This window comes from Olea europaea, unplaced genomic scaffold (assembly GCF_002742605.1).
Source record: "Olea europaea var. sylvestris unplaced genomic scaffold, O_europaea_v1 scaffold941, whole genome shotgun sequence".
NCBI classification, from domain to species: Eukaryota; Viridiplantae; Streptophyta; class Magnoliopsida; order Lamiales; family Oleaceae; genus Olea; species Olea europaea.
Genome location: NW_019267904.1, coordinates 2,994 through 29,371, shown reverse-complemented (window position 1 = coordinate 29,371; position 26,378 = coordinate 2,994). Strand labels below are relative to the sequence as shown.

General features: G+C 33.6%; 3 protein-coding genes across 3 annotated transcripts; 1 reads left to right on the top strand and 2 right to left on the bottom strand.

Moving 5' to 3' along the window:
* Window positions 1–6,748: 6,748 nt before the first annotated feature.
* Window positions 6,749–9,960, bottom strand: LOC111392579 (probable galactinol--sucrose galactosyltransferase 5). The gene is made up of 5 exons (XM_023017936.1): window positions 9,021–9,960; window positions 8,506–8,918; window positions 8,027–8,204; window positions 7,543–7,910; window positions 6,749–7,440 (listed from the first exon to the last, which is right to left on the bottom strand). Exons 1-5 carry the CDS (start codon window positions 9,865–9,867, stop codon window positions 6,877–6,879), a joined length of 2,370 nt encoding a protein of 789 aa, XP_022873704.1. The 5' UTR covers window positions 9,868–9,960; the 3' UTR covers window positions 6,749–6,876.
* A 7,874-nt stretch (window positions 9,961–17,834) lies between these two features.
* On the bottom strand, window positions 17,835–20,468 carry LOC111392583 (chaperone protein dnaJ C76, chloroplastic-like). Its single transcript, XM_023017940.1, has 6 exons — window positions 20,328–20,468; window positions 20,073–20,223; window positions 19,811–19,979; window positions 18,702–18,808; window positions 18,407–18,611; window positions 17,835–18,183 (listed from the first exon to the last, which is right to left on the bottom strand). The coding sequence occupies exons 1-6, from the start codon at window positions 20,411–20,413 to the stop codon at window positions 18,161–18,163; spliced, it is 741 nt and encodes a 246-aa protein (XP_022873708.1). The 5' UTR covers window positions 20,414–20,468; the 3' UTR covers window positions 17,835–18,160.
* Window positions 20,469–21,412: 944 nt separating this feature from the next.
* Window positions 21,413–23,650, top strand: LOC111392580. The gene is made up of 4 exons (XM_023017937.1): window positions 21,413–21,602; window positions 21,692–21,835; window positions 22,530–22,619; window positions 22,732–23,650. The coding sequence occupies exons 1-4, from the start codon at window positions 21,413–21,415 to the stop codon at window positions 23,022–23,024; spliced, it is 717 nt and encodes a 238-aa protein (XP_022873705.1). The 3' UTR covers window positions 23,025–23,650.
* The last annotated feature ends 2,728 nt before the right edge of the window (window positions 23,651–26,378 follow it).

Here is a 26,378-nt window from a genome sequence, read left to right as displayed (position 1 = left end):
TGGGATCGACATTAAACGATGTAATTTATGAGAAATATTCATTGTTGATCAATTTTTGGGTCTATTTTGAGTGTGAACGGCCCAATAAGCCAAATTCAATGCTTTGCCATGATATTCGACTAGTTTGAACTAAATTCCATCGTTTGACTCCAAAAATGTGTTTCCCATGTTTTGGATAACGAATTGACCCATAATAAGAAAATCTCTAGATGCATTCAATCTATTTATTTAGGATTAATCATGAATATTAGGGAATCTAGTTTTTGTAGGTTGCAAGATATCGTTTTTGTTGTATTGTGATCCAGTCTTTTTTCATTAATAATATAATTTGTTCGAGTCAATATCAATCGTAGAGTGGTTGGGGTCGATTGGGTTGTGGCCTATATAACTAAACCCATAAGATTCACCCCAAACTGACTCAATAGATTTCTCATTTATTTAATTATTTTTTAGTTTTAAACTTTTAATATTTTATGTAATTAAATAAACACGATTACAGAATAAAAATTGAAAATAAAGTCTCTTTTTCTTCATAAGGAAGATGAAGAAAAACCTTAGCCCTCAAATTAGAGTCTCCTCTTGTCTCTATTCATTGTGTCATCACTCTATTTGTTTCTCAAGTCTCTCACCTCACCTCATGTCAAGTTTCAAATCTTTCATCATTTACAGTGTATTAAAATGGGTAGAAGATGAGATTCTCTATGCCGTATTGCTAGTTTTCTTTTTCGTTTTTAGCCGATATTCGTATTCATTTGGAATTGTTTGATAGTTAATTGATTCTAGGCCAAGACCAAAGTCACCAAACGGCTAATTTGAATCAAAAGAACCGATAATGAAACATGGTGTAAATCTATTCAGTTTCGAAATTTTGTTGTTCGGTTTGGATTGTAGCTAACCCAATTCAATTAGTGAAGGATGATGTGTTTTATTTCATGATAGAATACATTAAAACTGCATAAACATGGTCTCAATCTGTTTATTTCGCTAGAAAATGCTAAAATCACTTTAAAAAGTGGAATTTTGTTGTGCCAAATGTTTTAGCAACGAAGACATGAGTGGCTGCGGAAGACCAAGTCCAAGGACCATTCCGTGCTCATTGGAGTGGTGTAATATTCAGCAACAATTAGTATTGGTCACTATAAAATATCAAAATTAATTGAACAAAAAAAGTTGGATTTTATTGCACCAAATGTTTTAGCGACCACGACATCGGTGGTTATAGAGGACTAGATTTAGTGACCATTTCATGGTCAATGAAGTGGTGTAATATTCAGCAACCATCACTATTTTGGTCGCTAGAATATACCAAAACCAAATGAAAAAAATTGGGATAAAATTGTGGCATGTATTTTAGCGACTAAGATAGGAGTGGCTGTAGAAGACTCGGATCAGAGACCATTTAGTGGTCACTATGTAGTATTCAACAATCATCACTTTTGATCGCTAAAAAATGCAAAAACCAAATGAAAAAGAATGGATTTAGTTTCGCCAAATGTTTTAGTTACCATCACAAGAGTGGTTCGGAAGACTAGGATTAGGGACCATTTAATGGTCGCTATTGTGGTGTAATATTCAGCAACCATCACATTTGGTCACTAGAATATGCAAAAATCAAATGAAAAAAAATAGGATAAAATTTTGCCAACTATTTTAGCGACCAAGTAGGAGTGGTTGCAAAAGATTGGGATCAGGGACCATTTGGTGATCGCTATTTTGATGTAGTAATCAGCAACCATAACATTTTGTTGCTAAAAAAATGCAAAAACCAAATAAAAAGGTGGGATTTTATTCTACCAAATGTTTTAGCTATCATCGCTTAGGTGGGTGCAGAAGACTAGGTTCAGGGACCACTCCGTAGTAGCTAGAGTGGGTTTCATATGCGGGAAATTTTTGCTCTTTTTTCACACTATCTTTACCAACCAATCAAATTTTTGTTTCTATATCTCTGAATCAGGTACTAAAATTTGGTTGCAATAGAACGTAATAAAATTAGTCCAGTTTTACTAGACCAAAACCTATAGCAACATTAGTTGGCCGCTAAATGTGTCTTATAGCAACCATGTTTTATTGGTCGCTAAACCTTTGGTCGGCGGATTTTTTTTTGTTTTTTTTTTTTTTTTTTGGTAGTGTCTCTTAGCAATTTCCTCTTAAGATCCAACAATTTTTTTCATTATACTACATATACACTATCAAGAATAACAAATGTGTTTCACTTCTACGTACACATTTATCCCGAAAAGGGAATTGTTAATCAAAGAAGTCATTCACGATTAAACCAAAATTTACACAACCATTCAAAACAGAAATTTAAATGCAGAAAATAAAGTGAAAACACAAGGATTTTTCGGCCGAAGCCCCAGAGGTTCAGCTTAAAGCCTAATCCCCTGTTGAGCATCCATTATAAAACGGATCTAGCTCGGTTGCACTAAAAGCTCAAAATATGGAAGTCAAAATACAGAAATACAGATCACAAGATAGTCACAGAGACTTATCTTTCTACACGAAGGTGATTGGACTATTCTTCTCACAGGAATCACTCAGATCACTCAGATCTATTACAAACCACTACCGAACTCAAGAATCACTCAGATTCTCGATACTAATCACTCAGAAAAGTTAAGCATTCATACAATCAGTAGTATTACAGTGAGATTACTGTATTTCCTCACTATTATCTCTCAAGGAATCATATCACAGAGGAGAAAACTAGAAGAGTTTTCAAGAAGGAGCGTATAAACTCAAAAATCGGCAGAGAGAAACCCTTGAAGAAAAAAGTGACGATTCAGCTGAAGAAATGAGTCCAATCAGAGTAAATAATATCAGAAGCATCCAGAAGCCTGATCCAACGGCCACCATCATCACACGTGTCATGATCTAGTATAATGTTGTTATTTAAAAAAGGGAAGAAGTGTCAAACTTATTGAAACACGTTTTTTGCTTTAAAAAACTGTGGAAGCAATATGACCAAGGGTCCAGGGTTCGAACCCAACAGGAATAAAAGGATTTTGTGAGAAGAATGATTGTTTAAACACAATTGAATAAGATTCAACCACTTTTTTCAGTTAAGGAACTAATGCTCAATTCACATATGATTGTGAACCCTATATGTCACAGAAGCATAAATATCTTAGAAATGGAGCTCGATAAGAAAAAATGTGTTTATAATAAAATTGGACTGTGATCACAAATCATGTTTCAAGTAACGAAGCAAACTATTACTAGCATTGCCAATCAAAAAGTTTTTTCCAAGAAAAGATAACAAACAACTATTACGTTTTGGAAGCAAATAAAGCCTTTCATTCTCACTCCTGTCTCTCGTCTCCCAAGATAGAAGAGACGGTTTTGAGAAAGTTATATTACTATTTTTTTACTTCAAACTTGATTATTTGAAAATCCTAAGCATGTACGTTGTTTATCTTATCACAAACCCATCCCCCAAAGCATAAGCACAAAACCATACATATATTACAATTAAGGCATATCGTGGTCCTTGATGGTAGCATATTTTGAGATAAAAATGTAGTTCAATGAGGGAAAAATTAATTAAAATTTAACTCTTTCAAGGATAATAAATAAAATAATAGATCTTGATAAGGGCCCAAGATCTCGCTTTGTACGTTCACGGTACATCAATCTCCCCACATAACTGGTATAGATACAACATATAACTTCAAACTTTATTCCATGGGTGTATCAACTAGTTGAATGCTGACATACCTTCTCCTATAATAAATCTAAGGCGTACATCTGCCCCCCAAGACATAGTCTAGCGGTGCAAAGCGCAAAAGTGAGGTTATCTCATGCCTTGCTGGTAGTCGTAGTGCGGGGATTTGATTCCTGAAACATGGAATTGGACTCCTTGTAGGCGCAATGTACAGATAGCTCTTGTTCCTTGACCTGTTGGGGCACATCTCGTGATTTATCTCCCTTACAAAGCTCTAGGGGCGAGGCGGGGCCCTCAAGGTTGGGGTTCAACCTTTTTTTAATCTAAGGCGTACATCCTTAACAATAGAAATATTCCTTCATCAAATCGAGACAATTTGATCTCAACTCTGTAGACAAGTACTTTTGCAGAGCCTTTCTCTCTTTTTTAGGAATAAAGTGTAGTTTGAATAACTGTGATGGTGACCAAATGTTGTCATGGACTTTATGAATCTTCCAAACCGTGCTATCGGACATAGTCTCAACCCATACAATGATTTTTTTAGTGTCTTTGCTAGTCGTGTATTGAGGGTTAGGGTTTGGGTCTTATACTTGAATAGACAGGTACAATGTTTTGAACCCTAAAGATATTCAAATCCTTGATGTAAATGATCGATTCTGGGTTCTGAATCAAGAAGAACGTTATCTTTGTGCCGTTCTTGTGTATTCTATTTGTTGGTCCTTACAGTCTCAAACCATGTTGATTTTACCTCTAGGTGCAAATGTCTCCATATAATCGGTTCCATTGGATTAAATATACGCTTTTGCCACTAGTTTCGACTTAAATCATTCAACAGTACCAACTTTATTGTACTTCATAGAATAAATGCTTCAACATCCAAAACTTCTTTCTCATCAACAGGTTCCTATTCCTTGTTTCTTTTTTTCCTATTTCTTTTTTTGGCAAGAATTTTATCTCCTCGTTCATAATGGCTTTTCACTAAAGTCAGCTAATGCTTACTGTTAAGAATAGATAAATTAGATAATTTATTTATGAATACACTCTTAAGGCTCCCTAACTGACGGTGGCTAGAGGTACATTGACCCATGTGATATTTAACTTTAATAGAGAGTGTGGGTCCATATATGGGTTTAGGGAAACATACGATGTCATGTTGTGGTGACTGTTTTGTGAATGATTCATTCTCTAGATTAAGGATACTTCAGCAAGCAATTGGTCTGTCTTAATATTTTCTTGTGATGTAAGAAATTCAGACGGAAATTGATCTATATATTCAGTTTCTGAACGTTCATCTCCATTTTGTCCAAATTTGTATTTGTACCACTAAACTCCTATTCATTCTCTTCGTGATTAACTCGCCAAGTTAGTGAATTATTTGAATCCAAGTTGTCCACATCTTGGCCACTAGACTCTGGGCAATTTAATGTATCAGAATAATCATAGTCTAGGGCATGAGATTCCTTTTATTATTCTCCTTGAAGTTGAGGCTTGGAAGAGAAAAGGATCGAAGCTTTATTTTTATTTTTATTTTTTTAACAAGTTAGTGAATTATTTGAATCCAAGTTGTCCACATCTTGGTTACTAGACTCCGGGCAATTTAAAATATCAGAATAATCATAGTCTAGGTATGAGATTCCATCTGAAAGATAAATACATCGGGCTTGGTTCGTATGACTATAATGTGTCCAACCTCCATTGGACTTACTGCCCAAAATATTGTTTCTTGACATTTTCCTTTCTGTTGAGGTTTGACAGTTAAATATCCACTAGCTCAAGCATCTAAGTATTCTGGTTGTTGGCAGCCGTTTTCTAGTTCTATGCCTCTTTAGTAGATTGGTGCTTGACTTTTGTACATCTAGTTCCTTTTTGTTTGCTATCCAGTTCTCCCCTTTTCGAATTCCACGAAAATTGGAATCAAGTTTAGATCGACTAATTCACGAGTTTTTGTGTTCCCCCTCGAGACATTTTCACATCAGATTTAGGTGAGCCTCTAAATTCTCTCACTTGGTTGAGTTTGCCATCGAAGAGACTCATATCGAAAACTAAAACATAATTACAATGATCTTCTTCATTTTCAATCCCAATCAAATAAGGTGTTAAGAGTACAATGATCGAAATTCTATTTGTCCTGGTCAGAAAAGCTCGTTGTCTGATATATGTGATAAAATCAAAATTATGAGATTCTTTGGGTTCTGTGATGGTAGAGGGGGGATTGGCCCGATCCCATATTTTCGGGTTTCAATATGGTAGTAAGATATTTTAATGAAAAAAAATTAACTAATTCAGTTTTTGTTGTATGATTTTATTTTATTTTTCGAATTTCAACTGTTCTGACCATTTTTTTTTTTTCTAATAGAGTTTTTACGGAGATGGATGAATTGATACAAATGGATATTGAGGTAAAATTAGAGAACACTAATGTTGTAAAGAAAAGGTTTGAAGGTTGCATTAGGTGTTTAGACTTAGAAGCTCAAAGAATAGATAGCTTGAAAAGATAATTGCAAATAATAAAAAATATTGTTGGTGAAGAAGCGAAAAGAAGTTCGCAATCTAGGTTGACGTTAAGCTATTAAACGAGTGGAATAAAGAGATTAAAAATGATAATGGCAAATGGTGAAAAAGTTGTTGCCGAAGAGGCAAAAGGAATGAATGGAGAAGTTGATTTGCCGAAGACAGATAGGAAGAAAACGTCACTCAATTGTTGTTCGTGCCACCAAAATCTTTTACAACTCCTCCAAGAATACCACGTCAAAAATATGAATATCTCTAAAAGGTAATCTTAAATTCCTTATTTGAATGCATTTTGTGGAGAACAATAGCAGATAGTGTTGGCAAAACGAAACCAATTTGAAGTAAAACGACGTTGAATCCTTGTTTATATCTGTAATGAAATAAATAGTTGGATTTAGCCTTGGCACGGACCGTGACAGGGCCACCAGTCCTCAATTTTTATAGGTGAACCATTCTGACTTGCGAAATACTGTGAGTTGTGCCTATGCAACAAGTGGAATGGTTTGACCATTTTGCACATATATCCTCTGTTCATTCAAAAGATAGTGTAAAAATCAATAACGAAAGAAGACAGAATTTATGTACAAAATTCTTCATTACTTCAAAAGAAATACATTTCTTGCTATAAATTAAACATGGGGAAATATAACCCTATAAAACTTGGGCATCCCCTATTAAAAAAACTTGGGCATCTCCTATAATCAAAACAAGTACTCAATGATAGAAATCCCAGAGGAATCTGGCCATGGTACTTGAATTACAACCATATCATCCTCGTACTTGAACGCGACATCGTTGCCATTGATTCTGCAGGATTCTGGTTTGTCCGAAGCAAACACCCTCATCTCTCCAGTTCCTTTCACTCCAATTTCAACTGAATTATGATCGTAGTCAAATGCGACTGACTGAAGTGCACCACCGGTATTCAGCATGTTTACAAGCCCAATGGGAGCAAATTGCACAGATTTGTTGGCTAAAACCGTGACAGGAGAAACTGTCAAGAGCTCGAAATCAAAGGGCTCGAGGGATAGTTCAATGTTGGTCGATGGCTTTGAGAGTACGAGCTTCTTTTCGTGGAAAAAGTACACTGCAAACACATCAACTCCTTCAATGGAGATTGGTTTTGTTCCATGTTTCCATTCTATGTCACTGGGGCTGGCCTTGGAAGAAACTGTATGTGAATATTGAGAGGCACATTTGTTGCGTCGTTCTTCCCTGGACCATCCTCCGCCTTGGCAGTTAAATGCCCCAAGAACTCCCGTGTACTGGTGCAAACAGGAAAATTGTATATGAGTTCTAGATTCGTGTAATAAACGTTGACTCGATCAAGATCTACTAAGACATCATCATTTAACTGTAAATTTTACCTTATTGAGGTTCCATATTTTGAGCATGGTCTTCCCATCATGGAGGGGGTCTTCAAATAGGCAATCCCGCGTAGGGAGGGCATAGTAATCGCAGCGCAAGATCGAGCCATCAGGCAACACTAGTCGCTTAAGAAGGTCGAAATCATGCTTGCCAACCGAGTCGCTGACATAGATAGGTCCACCGGAAATAGCCCTTGAGGCAGCGTGAAACTCCGCGCAAGGATGGGTCGACTGGAACATGTCCCAATCAGGCTGAATGAAATTACCCATCCACAAGCTATTGTAAGCACAATGAACCATGTGACAACCCTGAAGCCAAAAGGTGCCATTTGGATCACCAGAAGGATCTGTGCACCAGAAGTCATCTCCTATTGACAACAAGAAGAATCAATTTAGTGAAACCATATCTATGGAATGAGTAAAAATCATGGAAATTGACTCGACCAAAGTAGTGACATATAATCAGATTAAAATTGATACGTACCGACACGACCAAGTGCAATGGCCTCGGTTCCAAGGTACATAAAGTCATTACAGTGTTCCATGCTAGCAATCACTCCATTCCCTTTGAAATGGTTCCGAACTGAAGATGTCAAGGCTTCGTAGTAAGCCTTTGCAAGCTCCACTCTCCCACCATACTCCTCACACAACATTTCCAACAACTGCACACATTTAAAGTCGACTAGATGAATACTATAGTTATCGCAATTCTGTACCTTAAAATACTAAATGTGAATAAAATATTATTTATGCGGTCAAGATTTAAACAAGTGGTATTGTTTCTTGTGAAAGGAAGTTTCAAGTTAAAATGGATAACGGGGCAAAGTAATAGGTAGTCATAAGTTATTGGAAGAAAAGAATAAAAAAAGTAATAACGTGCCGACCAAGTCAAAGTTAATATATTTATCTAACTTGTAATGTGTAAAGTGACACCTTGCATCAATTTATTAACAAAGAACTTACATGAATGACATCGACTTTGACTCCATCGATTCCGACAGATTCAAGATGTGAGTGTAGACCTTCGTACATACGATCTACAATTTCCGGTGGGACGAGTCCAACTCCGTTATTCACAATCTTATCGACTGCCAAATCCTCCATGGTCTTCTGCAATCCAGGAGTCAGTTCTGGTTTAACAACCTTGGACTCGGGTAGACCCGAAGCACCGGGTCTAAGCCCGCCCCAGTATCCGCAAAGTGCATGCCACACATACACATAGTCCACGCTTTTGAAGGTGCCCTTGAGGTCCTTAATAAAGGCTCCCATGCCTTTATTTGGGGCATCACCGGAATTTTTGGATTTATTGGGACTTTCATAGTCTCTGAATTTGTAATTTTCTTGGAATTTTATTAGCCTGCATGGCATTTGCTCACCTGCGGGGTAAAACTGCGATTAGTGACTAATTGGAAGAAGAAAATTGTTCAGAGACCAAAGGAAACACTCTTAAAACTTGAAAGTATTCTTAACCCACTCACCTGCTGATGTTCTGTTCATGCCTTCTGAGGAGATTGGGTCCTCGTCATGGCTAATGGACTGCCACCCGTCGTCGATAAGCACCAGTCCAGGCGGAACGCCGCCGTCGACCAGTCCCTTGACACCTTCCAAAACGCCTTCAGGGTGCACATTCAGGTAAAACGCATCCCAAGTGCACCACCCGAATTTATCAACTATCCCCGGCGGAGTCTTTTCTTCAAGAAGCTTAAAAGTCCCTAAATGATCTCGAGCCACTTTCATGGCTTCTTTCACCAGACTATACGGATCATCACCGGCTTGCATGTAAAGCACACTCCGGAATGATTCTCCGGTGACTTTGGTCGACCCGCTTTCAACGCAGAGGTCGACGTAGTCAACCTTTCCGGGTTGGAGACAGGCCCGGAATGGGCCTTCCAACATTGGAAGAAGAAGAACATAAGGCCTTCTTCCATCTTCTGATTTATCAAGAATCATAATCTGGGTTTCGTGTTCAAGATCTCGACCGTTGGTTCCAATCCAGTGGGTAGTCCACCAGACTTTGAACCTGAAAATCGACATGAATCTGATATCCTTCAGCTTCCCTATAGGAACAACATGATGGCTTCTGGGTTCTTTCGCGTCGAACCCGACAAAGCATCCCGAGGTGGTAGTAGCTGGTTTATCTCCGACACCGGTGGCGCCGGATGTATAGTGTGATGGTGTAGCAATTATATTGGATGGAACTTCAGACAGAAACACATGATCATCATGTACAATGAAACTTGATTCATCCAATATTATTGATGAATTGTTGTATCCATTGGCAAGAGCAATGGCATTTGAACTAGCTTTGGTCAAACTGGGTGCCATGATTGTATACAGAAAGAATCAAGGAAATGATTATAAGGTTTTTGTATATAGATGTACAGAAAACAGTGAGTTTTTTTGTGTTATGAATGAATGCTTGAGATGCAAATCAACTGGGGGATTTATAGTCGTGGAATGGATAGGGCAGGAAGATTCATAGGTAGGTGAGGTGGGCGGTTTGGTTTTGCCAAAAGTTGATTATTCAATTTTGGTGGGGTAGTCTTAAGTGAAATATATTAATTAAGATTATCCAATGTCTTTTTCATCGAGAAATTTCTTAATTAATGCTTGTCGAGTACCCTCTCTTCCCGGTAAATTAAAATCATATTTTTAATAGAATTTGATAAAAGTTGATTAAAGATTTGTTTTTTCAAAAGTCAAATAGAGTTTTTGATACTCAAAAAATTTTTTGAACCCTTTAACTAATTTCATGAAAGTAATTCTTCTAATTAGAAGAGCACTTATAGAAAATTGGTTCAATGTTTCATCTAAAAGTACTTCTGAAATAAGAAACTCTACTAAAAATTGGTTTTCAAAGAAAAATAAAGATAAGTTCTTCTGTACATCAAATTTTACATAATATGTTATATAGTGTCACATATCACTCTATCATTTATCAGTTTGTAATATAATCAACTTTTTCATCCAATTTTTTTCCCTCTACATCATTTTATGTAATCGCTTATGTACCATTTTATGTATAAGTAGCATAATCCAAATAAAAATAAAGTAAAAGTCATGTAAAACAAACCATTAATATATTGTTGAAAATTTTTGAGTCCCATTAATTTTTTTGTTAAAATTAATTGTAGACTTCAACTTGAAATTTTAATTTGATTATAATATACACCAAAAAGAGGCCAAGTGTATTTGATATTGACTCAAGTTCAACAATTCAATAAACAAAATTTTAGTTTCTTTTTTCTTTAATGGATTAAATATGTTGTTAAAAATTGTGAATTTCGTAAAATACATGATTAAAATTAATTTATGAGTTTATCTTAGAATTTTAATTTGATTTAATTTATACCAACCAAAGGCTAAATGTATTTGATATTGACCACACAGTCTGATAAACAAAATTTTAATTGTTTTCTTCGTTAACCCCTCTATTTTTCCAACTCTCTTTTCAAACAAGAAAATCTTTTATTTTACAATCATGCTATAAGTATAAAAAAATTTGATCGACAACCCATGACATAGAATCAAAAAACAAATATGACATGCCCTCAGGGCATGTCTCCAAATGGTAAAAAGGGAGGGTGGAGAAATCCAGCTTTGCTTGAGGCTGCCGCGTCAAGGGTTCGAATCCTGAAATATGGATTTGGCTCTTGAGTAAGTGCAAGTGTACAAGCAGCCTTCCACCCTGTTCTCTTGGAGACATAACCTGCGATTTACCTCCCTCACGATGCTACAGGACAGAAGTGGTGGGGGACCCTTAATGTTGGGGTTCAACCTTTAAAAAACAAATATGACATTGCTTTATGGCTCCAAAAAGAAATAAAAAAAGAAAAAGGGCCATTACTCTGTAATTCATTCACTTGCAGCACACTCAGGGAATTTGGACTGCTTTGGAAATTGTCATGCCTTAGTTGTTGTACTACCTTTGACGTGGTCCAGTATGGTGATGTTCATTTGTAAGCACATTTAATAGAATTGAATTTTGTCAAATAAAATAATAAAAATAAAAGATTTTATTCATAGTACTATTTAGTATATAAAACTACCCACTCGTAAACTTTAGTATCAGAGTATACTCCATCGCTTTCCTGCATCTCTACGCACGAATTATATAATACTAATTGTTTACTATATTCGACTATAAATTTGACCATTTTATTATTGATTATGAACGATCCTGCAAGAATTAAAAAGTTTTCAACCCATTAAGTAGAATTCTCTTTCTTTTTACACTATGTCCATATTTAGTTCAACTATAAAAGTGAATTAAAATTTAAATTAAAGGCAACAATTAATTTGAACAAAAAAAATTTACAGGTTCCACAACTTTTCAACCAACATTTCTTCAACTTTCATTAAAATTTACTAAAAAATTGATTTTTACCTAAATAATAAACCGATTATATTTCAATCAATTCTAAAACATTATGCTAGATATTAGGCTGAACAACGAAATCATCAAATCATAAACCAAATCGTAACTGCTTTTTTCAAACTGTTAGTTTTGATCTAGGTGGATCCATCAACCTTTTAATTTTGAACCAAACCAATCCATTTCAAAATGGTTCGGTTTAAATTTCAATCTTTACAAATAGTTTAAATAAATCAAACCAGTTACAAAATCAAAAATCAAAAATTAATTAATTTAGATTTTCTAACCTTTTTAAAACTAAACACATCCTAGTTAAAAAGATACTTTCATATTAGACATAACGCAATTAATATCAATGTCAAAATAGACAATTATCCATTTCAATTAGTTAATTAAATGGGTAACTAGCACAAAATGTCTTTACCTTTCAATTTTTTTTTATGAAAAATGTCTATACCTTTCATTTTTTGACATTTCACCCTTATTTTCACTTTTCATTGCGGAAAAATTATCATTTTCATCCAATTTCTCAATAAAATATGAAATAACAAATATATCCTCCTATTTAAATAAAACAAAAAGAAAATAAACGAAAAATTAAAAAATAAATTGCAATTATACTCCCAAACTTTTAAAAAAATGCAAATGAGTCAAAAAAATTATTGAAAGGGTAATTAATAAAAAACTTTCATATCTTTTAATATTATTGTGCAAAACATTTCTACCTTTCATTTTTGACATTTTTCACATTTCTTTGCAAAAATCATTATTTTCATCCATTTTTTCAATTAAAATATGTAAAATGATGAATATGCCCTTTTATTTAAATAAAATAAAAATAAAAAAATAAAAAAATTACAATTATACTCTCAATTTTTTTTTTAAAAAGTAAAAGCAAATTTCAAATAAATAATTAAAAACAAAAATTTTAAAAATCACTTTCTTATTTTTATTATTTATTTAGAATTTATTTGTACTTTTTAAAAAATTTTGGGAGTATAGTTGTAATTTGTTTTTTATTTTCTTGTTTTATTTAAATATAAGGGTATATTCATCATTTTACAGCTTTTAATTGAAAAAATGAATGAAAATTATACATTTTGCAATGTAACGTTAAAATAAGGGTGAAAATGACAAAAATGAAATGTAAGAATATTTTGCACAATAATATTAAAAGATATGAATGTTTTGTACTAATTGTCCAATTTATTTGGACTCATTTTCATTTTTTTCATAGTTTGAGAGTATTATTGCAATTTGTTCTTTAAATTCTCCTTTCTTTTATTTTTTTGCTTTAATTCAATATGAGTGTATATTTGTCATTTTACATTTTTTGTAATTTAGAATTGGATGAAAATGAGCTTTTCCGCAATGAAATGTGAAAATAAGGGTGAAATGACAAAAAAATAAATGAAAGGTAAAGACATTTTGCACAATAACACTAAAAAGTAAGGACATATTTTGCTACTTACCCTTAATTAAATCATACATAAGTATCCATCGTTCATCACAAATTGTGAATAAAACCCCTCAAATTGGATGAATGTTGAATAACTGCCGCTTAGCCATATTCATCAATCACATATTATAATTGAGTAGACAATTAAATCTAGATTTTAATTCAAATTCATACTTTTTTTTTCATTTTACTAATAATTTTCTCGAAATTCGAAAATTTTCAAATTAGTTTATCCAAAATTTCTAATTTTTTGATAATTATTTGCTATATTTTATTTGTAATTGTATTATTTTACTCTAATTTGTGTCAAGCTCCCTTAAATTTTTAGCTGACAGTTTTCTGGTCGTGTTACTCATTTAATTACTTATATTTTAATTTAGTATATAGATTTTACTATTAATTGCTAGAATGACTTGATGAATTATCTAAATGTCGGTTTGAGAATTTCAACAATGAACGTTTTGACATTTTACATTTAGCGAAATTTGAATACAAACAAGAAAAATTGTCTGCCCAAATTGCTAAAAATGTATTATTTAATCAAATATCCAAAATTGTTTGAGTTGCACTCCTTATTAATAGTCGAATTGATGATTCTTTTATGAGTTTGTTGAATGTAAAAATGAATGATGTTGTGTTTATAACTCATATAATGTAACACAGATTTATTAGATCAAATAAGTCGATATCGGAATGGAGTGGAGCGACTACATTCGCCTTGCAGGTTTTTAATTCACTCTTTATTTGCTAATGACACTTAATGGGTTGGGGTGCGAGGCGACGTCTTTGCGGTACGATACCTGGGTATTTTCTTGTACGGGGGCTTAAAGTCTTATATACGCTGGAACCGAGGTTAGTATAAATATTAATAATGTAACCCTATTATTCACACTGAATAAAATTATTTCTGTTTCACTCTTCGTAGACGTGGGCACATCACCAAACCATGTAAATACTTATGTTGATTTCTCTATTTTATCTCTTTATTATTGAGTATAAAAATCCAACAATTGAAGAAGTAATTTGCCTTCGAAAATGGTTGCATAGTAATTAGAAACTTATAGTGATTCGTTAATATTTGGATGAGCATTTAATGATTCACAAAAGGTTATAGAATTTATTATCGATCTTTCATTCATTTTTTTATTTATTTTATATAATTTAATTATAATCAATGAATTTATGTACTATATCAATCCGCATCATCAATATGTAAGTCAATGTAGACGCAGTGATGTACAAATTGCATTAGCTATTACACAAAAAAATTAGTCATAAATACTAAGAACTTGTATTCCTAAATTTAAAGAAGGTGCAAAATTTCAAGGGGAATGCTATTTGTAAATTATTATTTACAGACAAATGTACGGACCTGGAAAAGAGAAAAAGTAGAGAATGAGAAATCAAAAAAAGTCCGTTAATACAAGTTACTTATAAAAAAAAAGTCCGTTAATGCAATTATTTAAATTTTAAAATTTTCAATAAAAGTGCTAAAACATAAAAGACGGCCCCTAATTATTTTTTTCTATTGTTGGACCAAATTTTTTCTTTCTTTATTCAAAGCGCGTACAATTAAAATCGTGTGGGGGCCGCGCCCACTTCTTCCGGCGGATTTGGGGCAGGAATTGGTCTCGGGCCCACAAATCACCGACCATTGAAAACTTCTCTAGAAGAAACGTATAATATGGCTCGTGGTAGTATCAAATCCTGACACGTGCAAACTAAAGTGGTCGGAGAATTAAATTCAAACGAGTGTTCCAACTAATTATAACTGCCATATCCAGATGGACCAATGAGAAGCTCCCATGTTGCGTAGGATAGAGGACGTACACTTGCGGTGATCTGCCTGAGAGGAGTAGGGTAGATTTCAGACCACAAAATCTGTCTGAATTTTCTATTTATTTGGATAAAGTGGTTGTTATGACTTGACGGTTTGATTCGTTTGAATATTTTTTAACCTCTTTCTACGAAACGTATCACATGTTCATGTCCGGGTTTAACATTTTTTGTCGGCAAAATTTAAAGTTGATTCTTAAAGTTGATTTTGTAAATTTCTTAACAATTTTTATCTAATTACTTGGTTAGTAAGTTTAGTCTATATAATTTTCCTCAAAACTCTTTTTTTTTTTTCCTTTAACTCATTTTCAATCATACATTGTCTTATAAAATAATTTTTTGAATAATACTATATAGTAAGGGGTATTTGTTACAAAATCATAGAATAAATACTATAAATCTGCAACCTGAGGCCTATGTAAACACTGTTTTCATAAAACAAATTCATCCTCTCACCCGTAGGTGCTTGAGATCTAGGTTGAGCGTCTGTTTCCTAAAATACAACGAAAAACAGTAGAGTCTGAGCATTGCAAATACTAATCCGATAAGTTGATTTAGTATTTGAGCAGTATCACTATGACCTTGATAGAAACTAAATTTTTATGCAGACAGAAGACAATTTTATGTAGCAAAGAGAGATTTTCATGTGTCTGTAAAGGAAGAAGATGACTGAATAAATAGGCTGTGAAGAAGAATTAACATGCCAGGGGTTATGTCATTAACTATCATTAGCCCGAATGTTAATCTATTCATTAACACAAATATAATCATATGAGTTTCAAGAGTTAAAAGAATTTGGAAGGTTTTTACTTGGAAAAATAATAAAATAAGGGCAAAACGAAGACCCTCGCAAGGGCCAATTTTTGGTCAATTTGGTTCGACATTCGTATACACAAATCGCACCTGCATACAAGTTCAAAATTCAAAATCTATTTCGATTCATGATTTGCAACCCTTTGTGACCGTACGTGAAAAAAGCCTCTATGCTACACATAATTACACATTTTCAAAGTTTAATCATAATTAAAGTAGTCATTGTTTTTATCTATTTTCGCGTGTAGAATAACTCTAAAATAGTTTCTCTTCCAATACAAAACCTCTTCCAATGCATCACTTTGAGCTCTAATTTCTTATTCACCCGAGCATCATTTTTGGCAAATAAATATATGATTTCGACATTTTCATGGAAGAGCACAAATCAATCTTGATCTTCCAAAATAAACAAATGGATCCCACTCAAAATTTATGCCAAAGTCAGCTCTTCAATCCATTTTTCCAACGGTATTAACCATCAATTCAGATGTTATCATATATGTCATATTAAATGGGTCATTATATATAACATTTAATTGAACTTGTAATTTAATGTCACTAATGATACCAAGTAGATTGTGTTAAACATCAATGGTACTAAATAACATTAATTTTGTCGTATTTTTTAAATACACGTTGTTTAAAAATCAATATTCAAAAACCTATTTTTTTTAAAAATAGAGCTCAAACATGACCTTAATGTAAAACCTTTTGTATATGCCATATTGCCATTAAATCCACTGAGTACGTACCAATGGAACTCCAATCCATTGCTATGCTTGTTCAAAATTTAATTTATATCCCAAATAGACCAAAATGTGATGGATAAATGGGCTTCAAAATTTTGTCATTCCGTTAGTAGCATCGTTAATCTTTGCGTAGCAATTGAATTGACATCCAGTTTCATTGTTAGCACTGTTAACTTTTGATGGGTAATAGTCATAAAGTCCTAAGAGACGCTACATAAACAGGGCCACATGACTCTATTTTTCGAGGGGACTTGTTGAGACATGTGTCCCCTTGGAAAAATAGGGCCTAGGCGGCCTTGTTTGAAAAGAATTATTCTAAAGTACTCTAATTACACACAAGATTTCACATGTATTTTAACTAACAAAGTGACCAAATTGAAATTGAGAGAAAAATTTAGGGACTGGTTAGGGACAATAAACTATAAAGACTAATTTGAAACCTTGCTGTAAGTCTAAAGACCAAACGCGTAGCACTATTTTTGGATGTAAAGCTCATGAATTGTGCTTGTTTATCCTAAACTCATGTGTTCTTGTTTCACAAGTTTTTAATCGTGATGACTTGTTAAGAATGCATTTAGTGCCTCGTACTAAAGGATATTGTATCAAATGGATAATATTAAAGTATATAAAAAATATTTTATTATTATAATTTTTTTATTTTTTGGTGCTGCACCGTATTAGAAGAACGTATTGTACTATATTTGGGATGTGGCGGAGTTGGCCATATTACCATTTGGTCCAAAAATAACTCCCCTACGGAAAGTAAGGAAGAAAATAAAATGGAAACGGAACTTAAAACAGAGTTGTGTACAGCAAGACACAAAGCCCCCTCGCATGAGAGGGCCCGTACTGATTGTGGAGCCTCCTCATGTGAGGAGGTTGTAAGGTTTTACAGCCTTAAAGGCTGTACAACCATCATTTTCCTTTAAAACATGACACTGTGCCCCTCACCCTTATTTGGTTCAATTAGAAATTTTGACTAAAATTTAAATTAAAATCAACAATTAATTTTTATCACAGATTTTATATGATTCACAGCTTTTCTTTTAGTAAAATCTACTAAAAATTCAATTTTATCTACATCAAATAGGGGTTAATTGTCAAAACATTATTTAAGACAAAATACATAAAAGTAGAACTTTGTACTATGGCTTTGTTGATCTTAAGCCTACAGTTTGAGACTATGTACAAGTAATATTCAACAAGTAACATTAATTTCTGCTAATAAAACTGCAATGCTTTCAATCTGTTTGCATATATGCCGCTTTGGGTTGTTTTCTTCCATTTACTGGTCGCTGGTCTCCTTTAACACCAATGGGATCATTATTTTCATCATCTGCTCCAAATTCTTGCAGAACTTCCAATCTTAAATGCCTGAGTTGGAATTTATTCCTTGTTTGTTGGTCGTGCTGCAATATCGATTATACAAGTTACCAGAAAGAAATTGTTGCAAATCTGAAAACAATAGTGATCATTGAACTTCGAATGGAAATTTCACGTTGATTACTATATTCCGTTATTAAAATTAGTTTGACTGATCGAAAAGTTGACGTGACAGTCTAGTTAGTAGTCACCTGTTCCACAGACACGAACAAATTAAGCAAATTGTTAAAAGATTAAGCTAAGAATTACCATTTCGCTTCTGGTTTTCGACTTTTCGCTTTATCTGTTTGTTGAAAGACTTTGCAGCCACGAAGACATTTGCAGGTCTTTCCCAGCCTTGTCCGAATACGCCATAGCCTTCCTTAGGTTGAGGTTGAATAAGGTATTCCAGCACTTCAAGCTCTTCTGTCTCCACCCAATAGATGCAATTTACAGGACATGAATCAACTGATATCTGTAAATGCACAGATCAAGTTAAAGAATGAAAGACATCTGTTCAAGTAAATGTCCCGATCGAGCAACTTTGACAAAACAGTCAGCATACCTCGATTTGTGTGTCATCATCACCATACTGAACTTTGACACGTGCAGTTCCGACTGCTTCGTCCATGGTGAACGTGTTGCCAGCATGGTGTACACATTCTCTACAACCTACAAGTTCAAATGGAGTTCCAAGTATCTATTACCAAACTAGAGTTTCATGTAAGTGTTGAATTACTTCGTCTATAACTTTTTTAAGTTATTAGATTGTGTGAAGCCCAGTGAAACTATTAACTTTAGAGTAATGCTTGGGATACATAATTTTGGATCCATAAAGGTGCTCATGGACCCACCTCATGTGAGTGTATGGACACCCTTATGAACCCAAAATTATGTATCAATAGATTTATTCTTAACTTTAACCCCTCATCCACCAATTGACGTAATATTATTTATTCCATACATACCATGCCATCATAACATTGACATGAAATATATAAGAGGAATGAAACCTTGTAATCATATATCAAAATTTAGTGGTTCACGTTGATTGTAAATCACTATAGAGGTGTGTGCATGATTTGCGTGATTTTGATTTGAATAATCCTATTTAGTACTATTAGTGCTAAAACACTAATCTAATTGGCATATACGACTAATCCAATTAATAAGTCTAACTAAATTGATGTTCTAACACCACATGGCCTCAAATTTGATATACGTTTTGAATTCTAATCATACTGAGACGTGAATTACTATAAAGATTGTTGGCTAATTTTCTTATTATATTGCTCTGAATAGTGGAGGACTAAGGCTTAGTTCATAATATAAACTTCTAGATGAGGAGCTTCACATCATATCAAATTGAGTAGATATTCTAAGTTCGAGTCTCACAATATTTCATTTTTGGAAATTGAGCACAAATAAATGAAATTTGGCCAGTTAAGAATTAGCCGCGGTTTGAACCTCGTTTTTTGAAAAAAATTATATTTTTAAACAGTATTTTGACATAATATCAACCATACATTCTTCAATAAAATAATATTACATATAAATTTAAAATTTTTCTTACTTTTTAACCATAGATTTCTCATCAAATACTCTATTCAAAAATTCATTCTTACGAAAAGAAAAGAATGGGGCTCCAAAAAGGGCTAAATTTAACTCAGTTACCTATACAAGCATTCTCGTCGACGAATATAGCTTCGGGTCTCAAGGGGCCTTTCCACGAGCTCGTTGCACCCAACCTCATTAGGCCAATCGAAGAATCATACTCTCGTCTGAGATCCTCCTTCATTAAAACCTCGTAAGCTTTATTCAACTTAATAGTATTCTCATGACCCTGAAACAAATGGTAATCTCAAAGGCTAAAGCTGTGGATAATATTGTTAGGACAAACATAAACCAAACATTGGAAGAAGTAAAAGACACAGACCTTTTCCCCGGCAATGTCTGGATGATGTTTTTTCTGCTGTTTCCTGTACGCATCTTTTATTTCTTGAGAGCTTGAATCAGAAGAAACTCCCAACAGTTCATAATAATTCTTCTTTCTTTCACAACATCTTACAGTAATAGATCTCGGCCTCCTGCTCGAGTCGATATAAATATTAAAAAAAAAAAAATCCCAACAATTTTCGAGTTCAAGGAGCATGAGACCATGTCAAGAACTACGATATGTATCGGCAATTACCTGAATATGGGCTTGTTAGAACCGGGTAGTAGATGAATTTCAGCAGATTTTGGACTTGAGAGTTGAGAAATGGAGAAAGATGCCATTCCAGTAACTCAATTTTAGCTTTGATATTTTCAAGAGATCAGCAAGATATTTTTTGTGGCTTTTTGCCTTTTCTTATTGTTGGAGAAAAAACGTGTCCGCCCTTCTAATAGACGGTTTTATGCAAGTGCGATTTTAGAAGAAAAGCAAAATTGTACCCTCTGTCCTCCATCTGTAGTCTAAACAGCAAATTCATTCGGAATCTTTAAAAAAGAGCATTTTGTCGTAATGCATGATATACGTACAATTTGTTGCAAATTAGTCGATTTTGTTGAAATGACAATTACATTTATCTTCGAATAAAATATAAATAAATTTAAAGCAAAACAAAAATGCAAATCCATGGTATAGAAATGGAGGGAACATTGAGGTTTGGTTGGTGAATCCGGGGCTGAAGGGGGTGGGAGGTGAAACGAGGAAAGACTTCAGTAAATTAATTTAAGTCACAAAATATGACTTAAGGGGCATCGAACGATGTCATCTAAGAATGAAAATGAGGCTTGAGTAGTCTTTCCATTCCCTATCTTGTAAAAAATATTTTTCTTTTAGTTAAGTTCAAAATAAGATCATGATATTTTGTCATCCCTATTTCTGTCATATCAGATTTCTTATATTAAGAGAGTGAAAGCCCCTATTTAATAGACATTAAATCTAAATTTCAATTTAAGTAAAAGTCAACAAAAATTTTTATCATATATTTCATATAACCACAACTTTGGGCAACGTATAAAGATTGAGTACATCTCTGTCACCTTTTAAAATTTTAAAATATTTGTTATAATATCATTTTTCAACACAAATTCACATAATAAAATATTCTATATAATTTACTTTTTAACCACACATTTTCAAGAAAATATTGTTCAAAACTCTTTAATTTCGCAAATAATAGATGACAAATAGGGGCTAAAATGATTCTTCTAAACATTGGTGATTAACTTGCAACACAGGCTATAATTTGGGGACCGATCTGCAACTTTTCCACTACAAATCTGACGTTTATGATTGGGGAAAATGCGAATCAAAGTGGTCGAACGCCACAGCCTTTCGCCGCCGGAGATGGGTTGAGAAATTGTAGGAAACCAAATACAACAATGTTCCCAGCACGATTTCTGCAGCCAATTAGAGTTTCTCTTGCCGCCTCAATCGCATTTCCTCATTCGCGCCTCTCGTTCTATTCGACTGTCCCTCGTAAGTCGTTGAGTTACAAACATGTATGAATATGTATATATAAGCACAACCCAAACAAATATTGATAGTCGATGCAAATTTTGTTGCAGATTACGGGAAATTTGAATACTTGAACACATGGATGAAATTGAAAGGCCTCAGACCTCAAGTGCATTACTACTCACACAATTCTAATTGGAATTTGTGTAGTTTTCGAACGTATTGTCAATACTATCGTAGTTTCCCAAACAAAGGTCAGTTGATATTCATAATTTTTTCAGGGAAAAAAAAAAAAAAAAACCAGCACATATTAGACGATTTTGAGTAGTTTTTCATTGGCGATATTTTATTTATTTTTTATGTTCTGCTTTATGATTGTTTAATTTCCAGAATATTGGGTAAGTTTTATTAAAATTAGGAGAGTACTCCAAGCCCTCAATGTTGGATATTTATTTTATCGATGTTTGATGTGGGTTTTGTCCCTTAACAATTACCCTCGAATAATTGTTGCAGGTTTTCAGCCTGTTTCTTGCCTAATTTTACATTGAATGCATATGGAGCCTGTTTGCTAAGCTTGGAAAGATATAAAATTTTCTTTTTGATAACTATTTTTTTATTTTCAAACATGTTTGGATGTGTGACATTTAAGGAAAAAGGTTACCTGATAGTAAATCAACTTAATTTCAAATTTAACTAAAAAAAGTTATTTTGTAGCCTATATTTGGCTAGTGTTTATAAATTGTTTAAACACTCAGCGCCACTTTTTATCCACTCATTTCGGATTACTAGTTATTTATAATTTGAACCGTTTATAAACACTTCAGATTTTATTAAATTTTATTTCTTTACTTGTAAGCAAACGTTTTAAGCTTAGCGATAGGAGCTCATAGTCGACAAGTGAAAATTTATCCCCTTTTTTTTTTTTTTTTTTTTTTTGCACTATTGTAGGATACACATATAATATAGCTAATGTGGTTGCCCTATGTGCTGCATTTGGATCAATTAGCCTTTGGCCGCGTGCTGCATATTCTCTGGATGGTAAGACTCTTGTATTTTTAGTTGTTATTCAGCCATCCACCCAGATATTTAGAAATGATTATCATTCCTTATATGTTTTCTATAATTTATGAATTTTGTTGTTGGCCTGTAGATTTTCTTATGTTGGAGGATAATCATCAATCAGGATTGTTGGGTGGCTCATACTCCAAAGAAAATGTTCGATCAGTCCTGAATATCATACGTAAATTGCTAGTGCCTGTATTCCTCTTCTTAACCGTGTGGCTGAATTGGGGTCAACCTATTAACATTGCGATCAAAGTTATACTCATTATTCTTAGCACAAAACCTGTTCCTTCCTCAGTTCATATCTTCGTTGAACAGGTTTGCCCTTTCCGAATTAATTGCTTGTCTGGAGTTCTTCATATTAGTATGGCTCACAACTAATTATTGAAAATTGGCATCTAGCTTATACGAATTAACATCAAAACTTTCACGTTCAGTCGGTAGATGTGGCTGAGTTTACCCGAAAAGAATTTGGATGAATGTCTGATGTGTGTGCACTTAGGTTTCCTGCTTCGACTGCAATAGTTATCAGCACCGATACAGCTTTATGAATCATCCTCGATGTGGGCATATTTGAGATTTGTGTGATCAAATAAATATTTAACCATGTGTTTAACTGCTAGCCGATCTAGCAAAAAGAGTAGATGGCTGGCCACATTTTTTCCTATTAAGTTTGATATCAACTGCAGCCTTCACATAGGTGACAAATTCACATAATTGCATGTTTGAATTCTACATGGCAAACATGCATCCAATGTTTCAGAACAAACAACAAAAAGAAAAAGGAGAAGTAAAAAAGAGAATTTCTACTACCTTGCTTATTATTTCACATTTTGCCAAAAGATTTAATGTGGAAGTGAATTTGGTTATAAGACATTTATATTGGTTTGAACATGTATTTGTACAACGGAGGTTTCACAAACTGTGTTTCTTGATTAAGCCATGAACTTCATTTGAGTCGAATCTTCAATTAATGAATCCATTTGATCTCAAAACATAATTTTATTTTATTCCCCCCCTATCCAATGTCCTTTTAATATAGAAAGTCTATCCAGAATAGTAAACATCCTAGCTTAAGGCCTAGTAATTATTTCAACATCTGCTTTACGCATGAAATAACCGTATATTTGGGATTTTAATCTAGCTCATTAAGAGTGTGATCTCCTATACGATTGCCTCCTCTTTCAAGTATAGAATAATCTGTTGGAACAAATGAGGATTGTTGCATTTGCAGTGAACTCCATTTTTAAGACATTTCAGAAATTTATCCCTTAATTGTCATGGTACTCCTTTGGCATGCTGATGTTCTGCACAGGTTATCTTGTTGGAGGCTTCATATTTAAACTAGGACTGGTTGCAAAAGAGACTCGAGAAAGTGGAGGATGTGATGAATGATAAAAATAAATTTTTTTATCGAGGCCTTATGATAAATTCTCCGAATGTAGCTATTTATAAAATTTCATTCGGAAAAAAAAGAAAAAGAAAAAAAAAAGAAGAGTTATATTTAACATGCATCATAATCATTTTGTTTTTGTGATTTGTGCTCTTTATTTTGCAGCCATTACACGTGAAGATGGTAGAAGTAGAAGATTACACTGTCCTCTGTGTTGCTAGAGTTGAAATTAAAGATGAGAGGTTCGTACTAATTGGGGTTCTTGGTACTTGGTGGATTATGCCTTTGTCGTCAACGAATGAAATTTTTCTGTTTGATACTCGGTCGTGGAAAGAATTATTTTCTGTAGTTAAGAACAGATTTAGATTAGCTGCTGATCTAAGTTATCACTGAGACATTTTTGAATAGGAAAATGTTATTTGTACCCGGCGTGGGGCTCTGACCCCTCATGTGAGTAGCAGGTAACCTGGAGTGTCAAACTCCCGGTACCTGTAGCAAGACTTTTTTGAATATCGATAATCTTGTCATTTCTGCTCTTAGATAGTAATTTAGCCCTTGTTTGAGCCACATTCTTGTCAAGAAATGCATTTTTAAATAGTGTATTGATGAGAAATGTGTGATTAAAAAATAAAGAAAAGTTTTGAATGTGTGTAATATTATTTTATTGAAGAAAGTGTGATTGAAATGTGATCAAATCACTATTGAAGAATGTATTTTGATAAGAAAAATGGACTCGAACAATGTCTTAATTTAGTTCCAAATAACCTCTGTGTACGAGTAATGAATCTCTACTACCAGTCAAGAGGGTGTGTCGTTAAGAGCGCTATGTTAGTCTCGTATAAATTTTTAGTTCTTATTTTTCAGTTTTTACTTGATCTTTGAGTCGGCGATAATATCGACACCGTGATATATCTCTAACACTAACTCACTCTCATAGTCTCAGCCGACTACAAACTACGAACAATTTGGCTTGGAACAACAGAATCCCACGGGAAAATATAGTCACAAAAATGAAATTCATTGATGGGTTTTTCTTATTTTGTGTACTTTATTTATTTAATTTTTTTTTAACTACAAAAAATATTACCAACTAAAGTATTTCCTTTAATAATTGTACTGAAAATAACAAATTTAGCCGAAAAGTAAAAGGAATAATACCTCGCTAAATGTTCAACTATAACTAGTGACGAAACTAAATATGAAGCTGCAGCTTTAAACTTGTAGAAAATAAATTAGATAATTTAAGCTTTTTATATAAATTTAAATCCACCTTAAAAAATTTCAACTTAATTTTTACAAATTTTTGTTCAATGAATATTACTCCCACCAATTAAGGGATGGGGAAACACTCCGCATTGTCCCGCCGAAGTGGGGTGAGGATGGAAAACATGGTTCCATCTCAGTGTGTAATTGTTTTTGTTTTTTCCGAGGAATTACTTGAGAAACATTTTTTTTTTTTTATAGTAACACTATGTTATTTAATTTTGAGTTAAATAATTCATCGATGGAATTTCAACACACATTTACAAAGATGAATAATATCAATCGAAAATTAAAAACTGATAATATTTCCCTAATTTTGACCGAAAAAAGGGAAAAGAAAACCTCATAAAATGGTCCTTAATTCATGAACTGTATGTTACAAGAAGCATTGAAGCCTGAATGAACAAAAATTACACTACATTTTATTTTGGTCAAAATTCACAAATCATGTATTATGGACAATTCAAAAATTAGGTTTTAAGTTTAAAAATGCAAAAATAGGGATAGCTAATTAATTAAATATAATAATGTCACAACTATACAATTATTGATCACATATACATAATTATAAGTCACAAGTTATTTATTGATCATATATTGTCAAATTAATTGGTCACAGATTAAAAATTTTATAGGTCGCAGTTTATTTTATTGGTCACAAATCAAAAAAAAAAATTACAGGTTACAATTTATTTACCAATCACAAATTTTCAAATTTGTTGGTTATAAATTATTTTTCAGTCACGAGTTACCAAATTTTAAGGTCACGATTTGATACTTAGTCATAGATAACCAAATAATTAGTCGCATACACCAAATATTGGGTACCATCACGACCAACATCATTGCCACCGCCACTTGCGACAACCCTCATCCTGTGACGTCGCCAACACCACAACAACACCACCATCATACCATCCCACGGCCACCGCCATCACCATCACCATCACCATCACAATTGTCAATTGCCACCACCACCGTCGACCGCCACAACCACTATCGACACATCTACCTGCATCACTACAAAAATCGCCACCTAATACGTCGTATTCGCCACCACCACTGCTAGCAGCTCCACT